General features: G+C 38.8%; 1 protein-coding gene across 1 annotated transcript; it reads right to left on the bottom strand.

The window, feature by feature from the left end:
- Positions 1-4379: 4379 nt before the first annotated feature.
- Positions 4380-12103, bottom strand: PANK3 (pantothenate kinase 3). Its single transcript, XM_009872781.1, has 6 exons — positions 11759-12103; positions 9530-9783; positions 8598-8774; positions 6881-7004; positions 5505-5630; positions 4380-4649 (listed from the first exon to the last, which is right to left on the bottom strand). Exons 1-6 carry the CDS (start codon positions 12092-12094, stop codon positions 4599-4601), a joined length of 1068 nt encoding a protein of 355 aa, XP_009871083.1. The 5' UTR covers positions 12095-12103; the 3' UTR covers positions 4380-4598.
- Positions 12104-13279: the final 1176 nt, after the last annotated feature.

Genomic DNA, 13279 nt, shown 5'->3' with positions numbered 1-13279 from the left:
AAACAAAACTAATAAAACAGGCTTCTTGAAGACTTTTTTTAAACTTAACGAATTAGTAATTTTATCACAGATAACAGAATACTGGTGATATACTTGGGAATATATCAGTTAAAGAATGAAAGCAAGGAATTATCCCTCTATACCGTGATGGTCATGTCTGAGGATATAATTCACCCACTTTATCCACAATTGTTATGTCTGCCCTTTTCACTGTCTGTTAATTGGAAATGGAAAAATTAAAACAACCAAACCAGCAACTGTATGTGTCTCACACGTCCTTAGCTCTGCACTGACCTACTGGTCTTGGTCAAATAAACCTCACCTGACGCACAACATTTTTTTTCACTTTTTAACCTATGCAAAGCTCTATTACGTATCACATGTTTTCTAATCCCACATAACATATAAAAGAAAAAAATGTAGAAAGCCCTGTCAGAAAAACATCAACATGGGAAAGAATTAGCCTTGTTGTGTGTGCAGATGGACTCACGATAAAAGTTGACTACAATCAGCTCAACAGAACTGCACCGACCTTTATCTCTGTTCTGAACTCAACTGCTTCCTCAGGATTACAGTCACAGAGTACTAGAATGTAAATAGTGAAAGCAATATTTAAAATTACGTTGAATAGAAATTTAGACATTAATGTGAATGACAGAATGCATAAGAGAGCATCTAGTCTTTAAGAAGCACAGATTTGCTCTAGATAAAAAGACACTTTAATTAGTTCCAGATGTTAAAATCCCAGTTGCTGAAAAACATTTAGAAACGAGAAGTTATTCCAACTTATCTGGAAGTATACTGCAGAGAGACAAAGTCAGTATTATAGCCTTAAAGGAAATATAGTCACCTTGCTTCTAGGCTACCAGCAACTCAAATGCAAGTAGGATTCTCGTACTGAAGGAATATTTAATCTGTTACAAGAAGGCAGAACAGAACTTTTGTTCTTAATATACAGGCTGAGAGTGTTGGTAGAATGACAGAAGTGCTCGCTTGCACAACACTACAGAGAGGGAAAGCTCTCCAAAAGGCAGGTCAGACATTTGAACACCCTCTGAAAACCTCAACCACGTTGTAAGACAAAGAAAGCATCTCATTGCTGCTTCTCTTCAAACTGGTAGGTTTATTGAGGCTTTTCTAAAAAAAAAAAAAGAATGAAAAACTGTTTATGCTTAAAACTTTGCTGGCTTCCGTGAAGAATGCTGAGGATGTGTTCACTCCAGCTCGCTGAATATTCAAAATGTATTGTAGAAGTTCCCTTCAGTCCAGGAAGGTCAAACTGCAGTTACCTTAAGTAGAACTAGAGAGATGAAAAGTATTTAACAGCCATACCAACCAGCCTGGAATAGCTTCATCTAAAAACATGAACTTCTTTAGTCAGAAACAATCCGTACCTATCTGACTAAGAACTTGCATGATACTGATACAACAAAACCGTGCGTAATACTTAAAAAGACCAAGCTGGAGACCAAGAAATGCAAAAGCACTACCCCGAGGTAAGGGCTACAGGGATAGGAAGCCAGAAACCTGACGCTGTTTTCCTGGCATCTCTAGCTACATTGGATTGAAGAGATCATCTCCACAGCCAAAAAAAACATCCACCATTCCTCTGGTAAGCAACAGTGGTTAGGAAACCTCATGGATAAGGTCCCAGTACCAGCCAAACTGGCAGTATATGAAAAAATGGAAAGGCACTCACACGGCTGATTGAGCTGAAAATGATTCCACATTCAGAACGAGCTTTACATTTTACTTTAGAAGGAGAAATATCACACAATTTCGCTCCGGAGAAGTGGTTCCACTTGAGAAGACAGCGAGCAGCCCTGAGAAAAGCCCCAATTTTCTCTACAGTACTACATCCCATTGAATCAATTCACTCTCAAGCTGCTTCAACCAGCTAGCTTTGAGGAAAAGAAATGGCAAGGGTGAAAGTAAAACCAGAGAAGATCAGGGAAAAGGAAGTTACTTCAGTGATCTGTATAAAAGAAACAAGCCTTTTCAACTTATTTAGAAAGGAATTTAGATGAAAAGACTTTAAGGCTTATCTTGCAACTCTCTGTGACACCCAGCATTTCTACCGGGGACAGTCAGCCTCGAGAGACCCCAGCAAGGAGTTCTAAGTTGAGAGAAAATGAGATGAAACCTCTGGGCTTTACAGCAGGGCTTGAAAACTTCTCTAGCCGCTCTTGTAATGAAGTAAAAATTGTGTTGATAAAACTAGTAAAAGGAAGCCAATTTTTTTTTTAGAAGCTCAAGGGAAGTAAAATAGAGGTAGGGTATATTTCTGGATTCTCACAGTAGTTTCTATACAGTACAACTATTCAAGATTTACTCCGTTAACTTACTCTGTAACTCTGTGCAATTTACTCAAAAATTTATCTTTAAAAGTCATATTGACTCCAAATGGTTTAAATTAACCACGGTCATTAGGTAATGACCATCTAAATGTGCTTCTGGTTAAACATATAAGTAACTGCTAACTACTGCTTCAAGAGCAGTTCTCTTTCCGTACTACAAAATGAGAAGTGAAGTCACGATAAACATGGATTAAAAGGAACTGTTTCTAATCAAGCTGTAATATGTGCCTTAAAGTACCTCATTTTGCAAGAAAAACAGGCAGCCGGTTTGCAAAATTTTCATGAGGCTCTCAAAATGTTCAGAAAATTCAGTTTTCGCGAAGTTTTATAATCAAATGTTACTTTCTACAGCGAACCGTAACTTCGAAGGAACGGTACACAGCATTTATAAAGACATTCTATAAAAACCGTATTATTTTCTGAAGTACTCTGATTTAACATTATACGAGTCAAACTGCTAGCAGAATTTTTGTGTGCCTTTTTATGTCTAAAACGAAGCCTCAGAGCAAGCACAATGGAAATGTAGCATGAGTATGAGGAAAAGCAACAATAAATGGAACTGCGATTGGCATTAGGCTTAACAAGCAGGCTACTCTAAGTTACTGTGCTCTTAGAGGACCACAGAAATTTGTTTTTAAAACCCCACATGATATTGGTTCGGGGTTTTGAATTTTAAGAAAAGAGAGAGAAGACTGAAAATAGCACACAGAGGTTTCTAACAGCCTAGGTGGATGTGTCTGGATACAACACAGCCATGCTGTGGAATACTCAAGCAATCAGTTTAAAAAATACCTTAAAACCCAAGATATGAATGTGTCCAATTGCTCCTCATGCACTTATAGGAAATATTTAACATTAAAACAGTATCATAAAATCTTAGCCCATGAAGAGTCACACAGCTAATGCCTGCATATATCCTTATCAGTTTAAGGTCTCATGCCCTGGCTTCAGGACAAAACTCATTAAAATAACCACAACTGTAAATTTAAACTGTAAAGTATAAAGTAAAACCCAAAGATCATTTCCAGAGTATGGATTTTATGCCAAGGCCACAATTTGATGAATGGTTCCATACTGCAAGTGCACTAAATATTGGTCCGTTTGGTGCTACAGTACAAACTCTGATGCTGTCCTCAAGCTCCAAAACCAAACTTCCATATCCCAAGGCAAGCTAACCACCTTTCATTTGCAACATCTAATTAGATTCTGATCAACTATTATAAAATTAAGGAGAAATCACATTTTTAAATTAGTTGAATGGGTCAGAAATTTTCCAAATCTCCAGAGAAATGAGCCAAAGCATCAGAATTATGAGAACAATAATTAGTGTGTTTTACAAGGATTTCTTCAATTCTCCCAGGCTTTGTGGTACCTTTACAAATAATGATGCACGGTGTCAGAATTTTATGTAAGATAGATGAAAAAACCCCCCCAGAAGACATTTTGGAAGTCATGTCCTCAAAAAAACCCTCAAATTACTTCAAAACCAACCCCCCCAACCTGCCTTCATTAATCATTAATTTCTTTTACAAATCCAGCCAGAGAGGATCTTCGCAAAATACCAGCTGTATCTTAAATGACAGATGAGGGCAAGTGTGTATCTTCACAAAACCTTCAAAACATCAACTGCTTAATCTGTTGCTTTGGCTGATTTTTTGTGTTTCTATTCTTCCCACTGAAAATTAAAACATTGCTATTATTTCCAGTACACATAAAAATAATTTCTATTCTTACTGTGGGAAGCACTTGTCTACAGTTTCCTCATCTTGTAGACAGTACCTTACTGTTTATAAAATTGTTTTCTCCAAGTAAACTTGGGAAACTGTGCTCATAATATAGTATAACTAACGAAAATAGTTTTTCATTCATCAGCTATACATGAAACTGATGGGCCTAAAGCCTCAGGAGTAAACTGGCAGAATTTTCACACTAAGCACTTAGAGGTTTGGCATTCCTTCTTCTGGAAGCTTGTTTTCAGAGGATGTACTGCGTGTTACAATTTCAATATTGGCCACATGTACCAAAGAACATAAACGATATCCCCAAACAATTCACTTTTCAACAGCCAACAGAATGAAACTCCTTTCATTTATAATGGTAATATTCAGTAGCTAATCACTTTGAAAAAACAGTTACAGAAAAATCAGCTATTTTCTTCTCCCCTCCCCAGATTTAGTTCCCATTGCCACAAACAAACATCATTCAGGTAGAAAATAGTTCAGTGTAGTGACACCTGGTTTCTCAACTGAAATTTGGCAGCCCAAGAAGTGCACCGACAGCTCCAAAGTATCCCTGTTCAAAAAAACAAACAAAAATTTCAGGTTCAAGTAGGGTAATTAAATTCTGCCCTAATCACATTTCAATGACAACCAAGCATTTGGTGGACCAATGCTACAGAAAGAACAGAAGACACAATATATAACCCTTCATAATAATTTTTTAAGGCTTTGTGAAGCATTTTATCCTTCCTGTCTAGATTAACTTTAGGACATGTAATGCTGTACCATTTGCAGACCAGCAGGCTGAGGACAAAAATTGCTGCCCACTGCCAAGAAGCTACAAGTCTCCCAACTGTCGCACCTGTAATTAATACCAGTTACTTGTATTTTAACCGAAACAGGTCAACTCTCTCAGCATTACACTCCAGTCAGGACTGCAGAAGCTGCCCAAAAGCACGTTAATCTTGGAGCGTAAAATCACTGCAAGAACTTTAGGGTATGAAAGCAGCCGTTGTTAAAAGCAGTCTCAACTTTCAGGATGTTGCTCAAGCTCAGCTGAGAGCAATGTAAGAATTTCAAAGGCCCCTGCTTTAGATCTTTCCATAATCTTTTGAAATACAATACTTACTATTGTTTACGCCCCAAACCAAGGAGAGACTGTTGAACCTTACTGCAGAGCTTAACGTTTTCTCTCACCCCTTTCCAAAGATCTGTCGCATGATCTGGGATACCCCTACGTGACCGAAGAGCTTTCCTGGCAGAGAAAGCTGTCCCCGGAGAACCAGCACAGCACGGCAAACCTCCTCTCATTTTCAGCGTTTGCCGAGTACTCGGCATCTCACGGTCTCACGCTCGTGAGAGCTACTCGATAGGTGCATTTTTGGTTCATGGTAAAACAATACGAACAGGTAAACGAACCACAGCATACCTCATGTTCTAGAAACAAGGCCTTCAGCTGGCCTTTTGACCAGTAATCCAGTGCATATGCAAGAAGCTTCATTGACAAAGTATTCACACGTAAAAAATTGCCAACGAACACAACTCTGTTTATTTTCTAGAAAGAAGAGGAAAACAGCAAAGGATTAAATCTTTGCACTGTTTAACACAGCTTTGAAAAATTAAGCTATGAAAGAACAGACTGTCTCGAGCAAGAAAAAAAAAGTCCAAAACCAAACAACCCTCAATTAAAACATGGTTCCAAAATGTAAAACACTGCATACTTGGGGAAAAGGAAAAACTGTGCAACCCTCAAGAATTAAAGGATTAATTTACAGCGAAGTAGCCACTTGTGTTTCAAATTAAGAGACCATTTTCAGTAATTAAGCCAAAAAAACAGCCCAGCTAGAAGTGAAATCAAATGAAAGATACTTCTATTTGGTAGAAAAGACTCAGTGCCTTCATAGCCCTGTACAATGCTGCTTGATCCATATGCAACAAGGCAGCACTGTAAAGAAGCCGAAGACAGCAAGATGTAACAGATGTTTCTTAATCTTCAGGCTTCAATACACCTCGGCATAAAGTTAGACCAAGACTTAAATGCTAGAAACAAGCTGTGAATTTTAATCAAGTCAAATGAAAAAAAAAAAATGTGAAAATCATGTTATTTTCCCCACTCACTGAAATAAATCCAACATTAAGTGGAAGCAGCATTAAACACTGGCTTAATGATATGAAAGCAGAAACCAAAGAAAATCTAATTACATTAGTGCTTAACCCAGACCTTTAATAAGTGCTTACTAATGTCAGATGAGTACTCGTATCCAAGTTGTTATAAAAACTAGTATGAGGATTCAATCTGTAGTCAAACAACTAACATGCAACAGTCTCAGAACGTGGTCCCCTGCACACCGACAAGTACGGATTGCTCACCATCTGCGGTGTCACCCTTCCAACAGAGGTCAGGAGAGTCCGTCATAAAAACCAGGGCTTGCAGGTCCTCATGGGCCCCACGCTGCACACGTCCGTGCACAGAGACTTAAGTTGGGCCCATAACTGTTCTGTTTTCACAAGGGGACTTGTGTCCTTTCATCACAACATCCTGCGCTCACTTAGCTGCACTCTTTGGGCTCCATTCCTCAAAAAAGCCAGTCTGAAGCCCTCCCCATCAGGTTACCCCACAAAGATATCCTTGTTCCTGTCTTCCCAAACCAGTCAAAATATTCTGAACCAATTTCTAGCTCTTTAATACTACCTAAATTTCTTTGCTTCATTTGAGAACATACTTACAGGTTTAAAATGATACATTTGATCTGAAACCAAAGAAAAGACCTATAGGTAGATCATGCCCTCATCTCAAGTTTTTACCTCATTTACTGCACACATCCGTGCAATGGACCCAATGTTATTGGTGATGGTGACCAGTATGGCTCTTGCAAGATCTTCTTTACTAACAGACTCTCTCTTCTCTTTGTAGATCATATTCCCAAAACTAGAACGGGAAAAAATCTCCATTAAGTACAAAGTGATTCATGGGTACTTGAAGTAATTTCACAATGTACTTTTTTATGCTATGACAGAACTTAAGTCTTGTGTTTGTTCTTAAGGAGCTCCCTTTTAAAGTCTGTAGTAATGACAGCAATCGGAAAACCGGCATTATGTGTGTATTTACTCCTTCACAGGAAACAGTCCATCTTGTTACAATAACGACCCTCAACAAAATATTTTTAGGATTGTTTACATCTATGAAGAAGCATCTACAGCAAAAAGTAGTAGTATTCTTAAGCAAGACTACTCTGCAAATCTATTCACTGTAAATTCAGTCAATGCCAAAGTCTGACTGGTGAATCTTCCAACTCCTCCTGCTTGCTTCCTCACTCTCAGTATCAATCTAATCCTCTATTCTCAAACCAGAAACGTATTGAATGGTTTTATGATGGAACACAATCCTCTGAATCAGAAAGCAAACAGCTGACAGATTGCAATTTAGGTTGTATAAGTGAAGAATGCTAGATTAGAAGGGTGTTGCCATTACCATACACAGTAGATCATTTCTTAGTAATTATAAAAAATAAAAAGCCCAAGAATCTATAGCTATGCATGATATTTCACCACGAAGGACTCTGTGCCATATCTAAGTCAGCTTGGGCAGCCAGAATCCCGATTATTTTAAAACTCAAATAGCCATTACAGATCCTAAGGGTCTTAAAGTAAGCAAGAACAAAAATACTATATACAGAACAAGTTGAGATGTATTGACTAAAAGTGTGAAGTTTGCACATAATAAAACCTCTCAGCATATTGCTCTTGGAAGGGGCTTGGACTCAGCTGGCTGGAGAAGAATGAAGTTACGCTGAATGGAGATCTCTTAGTACTGAATAAGAGCAAAGATGTAATGAATGCTCTTACATGCCTATTAATTTTGCTCCCAAAACTTATTCTTCTTACACTTCTTACGGGTAAAGCAGCTCTAACATCTTCCCCAATAGAAATAAAACTGGCAGCCATGACAAAAACGCTGACAGTAAAATACTTTAACTCTCATGTTGTAAACTGTTTATGTTCAGCAGCCTTCATAAATGAGAAAAGTAGTTAAAACTGTACAGCAGGTGCCTGTGCTGACAATCACGTACCTAAAAAAGCAGAGTCTTTCCAAAAAAAATGAAGAGATGCAACAAATGAAGAGCAACAAAAACGCCATCTTCCACTCATTCCCTCTGGACAACAGCCCTACTCAAAAATCTAGGAAGTAAAAAAGTAATTGGCTCTGTTTTCCCTCTGCACTTCATTCTTGCCACTCCCAGGATCGCCTCGCATTCTCTCTGACTCACGGTATGTATACAACACACCACCTGAGGTTTCTTCAATATCTAGCTAGCAGGCACCCGCAGTGGCCTGAGGCTGTACATCTTCAGGAATAAAAATACATCTTGACTCAAAAACCCAAAACTAATTGTTTTTTTTTAAAAAAAAAAAACCAACAAAAACCCACACCTGCAAAACCCAGTTTTCTATTAATAGCTTAAGTCTTGTTTTTCAAGTCCCCAAACTAGCAGAAGAACCAACAAAAAGATCTCTTGCTTACCTGGATGCTACAGCCCATCCTGGCAAGCCAAATCGCTCATAGTCTCCTCCATAAATATCTCGAACCAGCTTGTCAGCATGTGTGCTGTCTCCTTTGGATGCCATTTCCAGAGCTTCTTCAAAACTTTCACAGCCCGTCAACAAACTGCATAAACCAAGAAAGGTCCCTCCACCTAGACTAAGAAGAAAGAAAACTAGTTGCTTTTAAACAGTATTTCCCCAATGCAAAGATTCTTATGTCTGACTAACAAAATAAGCAAACGAAGCCCTCCAACTCAGATTCCAAGCTCTATGCTTTCTTGCTCAAGGTTCACTAGACAGACAGCGGGTGATCAATTTAACATTTGGTAAGTCACGAGAAGCTAACCATACAGTAAGAGCTAAAGAAAACAGTCATAAACTCTCAAAATATAAACTGGAAGATGCAATTACAAATTCGTTAAGTACTCACATTACTCTTCCTAAGTACCCACATCATTTGCTCAGGGACACGGTACAGTTAGACAAGAGTTGAACCTGATTTTGAAGGTCTTTTCCAATCATAATGATTCTAGGATTCGGTGATCATGTTGCTGACTCTGATCCTTGATCATTTACTGTAAATCATGTGTTGACATACTTACTTTTACAGAGCAAAAGAAACAGATCTTCACTGGAAACATTTTCAAAACTTAAGCCTAAACCTAAAAAACTCTCACTAGAGAGCACTTCTAGCACCCATCAACTGAAAAATAAGATACTAGCTAAATTTCTTCAGTAACAGAACTATGGGAATGGGCTTCAACAAATGCAGCTCTAAAATAATGATAAAATACTTTTCCACACTACAGAGTGAGGGAAAGGACAGGTGGGAGGACTCAGGGGAAAAAACACTTTGATAAAAATGTTCATTGTTCTATAGAGTGAAAACCCCAACTTAGATTTTTAAGTTACCTTGTTCCAGTTACTCTTTTATAGTTGTCTTTGGAATGGACTGACAAAATACTGACTCCCGAACCAATGTTAACAACCAGCAACGGGTATGGATCATCCAGGTTAAAAGGCATCTTTTGGCATCTCTCAGGATCTGAGGCATTTTCAAAATAATAGCACTCTGCCTGGCCATTGAAGCTGACAGAGTCTATATACAACAAGCCTTTGACAAGGCAGTCAAGCTCATCCAGTTTGTGCAGCTGGAGGTTTCCAATCTGTGTTGAAAAAAGACAAAAAAAAAAGACTGTGTCAATGTGCTCTAACACTGCTTAAACATGCTACAAATTAATGAGTATATTTGTACTGTCCAACTTCAAGAAGCCACCTCAGGCTACTAATTCAGGAACTTCAATCCCCGTATAAAGCCAACACAGAAATCAAAGGTAAATTCTGAATACAGCAAACAGCAAATCAGCCAGACTATAAAACTAGATTTCAGCCTTGAACCAAGGGCAGGCAGTACAACTATCTGCTTTGGTAAGCCCAAAGATAACTTCTGAGATGCTCAGACATTAATCCATTGAAAGATTAGCAACACTTTTCAGGAATCTATATCAAAAAAAGGTCACCAAGCACCCTAGAGCCCCCATCAAGCATCATCTTGCTGAAACTCACACTTCTGCACATTTTTTCAAGCTTTGTAGGTTGCCTCCCCCATCTTAGAAGTCAGTCAATCATTTCTAAGATGTTAAGATGATGATGAAGAGATAAAAACCAACATAAAAACCACCTAGAAGCATTCCTGTGTGACCAACTCTAGGTGATCCTGCTTTGGCAAGGAGGTTGGACTACATGATCTTTTGAGGTCCCTTCCAACCCCTGACATTCTCCAATTCTGTGAAAAACTGCGATGGCATTGTACTAACTATCCTTGCAACTTCATTAACACTCTAAGGATCATAAGAAACGCAGAGGTCAAAAATGTGATGGGTTTATAAACTTGTTATAGTTCTTCCTGTTTTGCATGACATTTAAGCCATTTTCTCATAAAGCAAAAATACAATTGAACAGGTGCTGTGGACTGCAGGAAGCCTGTAACTTCACACCATACTTAATCCAACTGAACTCCAGCCTTTCGCAAAAACAGAGGTCGCACTCTCTCCTTTACCACAGCAGAGAGATCCAACAGTTAAGAAGCCAGTTAGGCAGCTAATCCAAGAAAAAAACCCCATAAAGTCTCTCTCCAAGGCAGGTGAGCTCACATTCAGAGGGCAGCCTGCACTAGATTATGAAGTGGCACAATCGGCCGTCAGTGCCACACTGCAGCACCACCGGTCCCCGCCTCCTCCTTCCCCAGGCCCCGTCAGCTCTTCTTGCCACGGCACAACCGTGAAGCTTCACCGCTGAGCGGATCGGGGAACTGTTCCAACACAAATCTTTCTGTGGGGTTTCAGATACTGAATTAGTTCTGTTGCACAGGTTGTGACCCTACCCCACAAACAGCTGTACCAGCTCAACGTGAGACTGGCACAGCTATGGAAATGCACGCAGATTTTTGAAACCCAATGTTTTGTGCTCTTCAGAGTCTTCTTGGCTCTATAAGCCCAAAAGGTCTACAGCCACTTTAAAACTAGGACACGTAGATATTTGGTACTGTGGTAAGGTTCACAGGTAGTACCAATTACCTTTGGATAGAAACTGCATGTAAACAAATGATCAATTCTGGTGGTCAAGGGAGGAGTCAGAATACCTCAGGAAAATCCCCAAACCACTTTGCAGTTGGAAAAAAAGACTGTCTTCAAGATACATGTTTCGTCCCAGATCTCTAAACCACGTACTGGAGTAAATTAACGAGGATAATCTCACTCACAAACACTGAAAACCTATCATCAAAGACTGCTTAGGACACAAAGTGACACAAGCAACTCAGCCATTTAAGTACATTTCCCATCAGAGAAAACACTGATTAGAAAATTATTAACTTCCACAAAGGTGTCTTGCATTTCACTGCATTAATGGAAGTTTCTAATTAGCTGTTTGCATTACATCTTCACTTTTATGATGATTTCAGAAAGCGTATTTCTAGATTTCAGAAAGCGTATTTCTAGATTACCATATTTAAGACCGAAAACCAAACAAATAATTGATACTCTGAGTATTCCACAGCTTTTCAAAACACTGCTTATTTTAAACCATCATCAACAGTGCTTTCAGCACCAGCTTGGGTACGAGGAAAGACGGGCTACCTACTGTGCGAAAGTCTTCTTCAAACTTGTAAGCGCCACCGCCAGTGGCGCAGAGCACCGTGTGTAGTGTCGAAAAGTTTTTATTTCTTCCCATTTGGATAAAGGTAGGCAAATCATGAGTTGGGAACCGAATAAAGTGCAAGTTTCCTCTTCGATCAAAAAGCGTTAAGTCTTTCAGCTCGAGGTGGACGTCTCGAATGCCAGTGGATCCATAAGCTACATTGGAAGTCAGGTATTTCCGGATGCTCTTCAGACTTTCAACTTCCTCCTGCTCTTCCTCTGCAGTGATGTCAATAGGTTCAAAATATGCAAGTTTCACCAAAGTTCCCCCAATGTCCATGCCAAACCATGGAAAAGCTGTGAAGATACAAGAATGGATCAATTAGCTTCGTTAACGAGCAAAAGCAACACATGTAACCCAAGACTAAAATAATGCTGTGCTTTCCAACAAGGCAGACATTAGCAAAAATCCTCGCGCGAGCAAAGCATTAGTGCTCATTTCTGGTACATGATCCTTAATAACCCTCTGGCTGCAGCTAAAAATGGGAAAATGAGCAACTCTATTTACACATTTAAATGCTGTCACATGCACTCAGAAAGACCAACTAAAACCTCCCCAAAGGATACCACACCTTTCATACCAACTCATAAACAAAATTCAACCACTTATTTTTTTAATTACTTTTAGAATGAAGGCATAAAATAATCTTCATTCCTAAAAGAATAGTTTTGACGTATTTTAGCACAAAGAGTGCAATACACACTCATGGGAAAGCAGATTACACATTACAGCAGGACAGGTACTCCTCCTCTAACACTAATCTTTTGCTCACATAATATTTTGTTTGGTAAGTAAGCATTAATTTCTTTGCATGTATTTTAAAAATTGACACAGTCAAGATTATGAAGTCATGAAGTTACAGAGTGCTGTTCACATATCTCTTGAAGTTACAAAGGGCTAACAAAACATACTATTAAGAAGTACATGCAAGATCGTATCTAAGCTCCATTTTCATTTTTTTGTGTATTGGATAGGAAGGGGAAATTCCTGTACTACACTAAACCACGAGTATTTTGTCCTACTCACTTTTGTGGGACGACTGCAGTTCCTAGCAGGGATTCCATGGTTTATGTCACCTAGGACCATGATTTCAATATGCCTGTATCAATAAATCTCCTTGGCAATGCTACAGAAAAGACAGCATATTCATCTGAGAGCTTCTCTCTGCTGTCACGTCCCAGAAATAGTGTTTAAAACCAAATTTGGAAGCTTAAGAAAGATCCTGAATATCCAGTTGGGAAGCTCATATTTTTATTTCTTAATTGACACTATAACTTACTGGGGTTTTTGTTTGGTTGTTTGTTGTTGTGCGTTTTGGGGTTTTTAAAATATTCTGTAGAGTCCTGATTTATTTCTCCAGGTGTAATTCATATACGATAGAAGCATGAAACTCAGGAGTCAACCCAAAAGGATGTTAACATGTTCAAGACATAATTATGCAGAGTTTACATTACCAGTAGGACC

This window comes from Apaloderma vittatum, unplaced genomic scaffold (assembly GCF_000703405.1).
Source record: "Apaloderma vittatum isolate BGI_N311 unplaced genomic scaffold, ASM70340v1 scaffold34247, whole genome shotgun sequence".
Taxonomy (NCBI): Eukaryota; Metazoa; Chordata; class Aves; order Trogoniformes; family Trogonidae; genus Apaloderma; species Apaloderma vittatum.
The sequence above is the reverse complement of the archived record's forward strand: the minus strand, read 5'-3'. Positions and strand labels throughout refer to the sequence as shown.

Excerpts from the sequence above, each read along its gene's own strand:
- PANK3 (XM_009872781.1), bottom strand. The coding sequence starts at position 12,094 with ATGGACATTGGGGGAACTTTGGTGAAACTTGCATATTTTGAACCTATT. Across the intron at positions 9,784-11,758 it reads TTGAAGAAGACTTTCGCACA|ATTGGAAACCTCCAGCTGCA; the intron begins GTAGGTAGCCCG and ends TTTTCAACACAG. Across the intron at positions 4,650-5,504 it reads CCTTGTTTCTAGAACATGAG|GGATACTTTGGAGCTGTCGG; the intron begins GTATGCTGTGGT and ends TTTTTTGAACAG.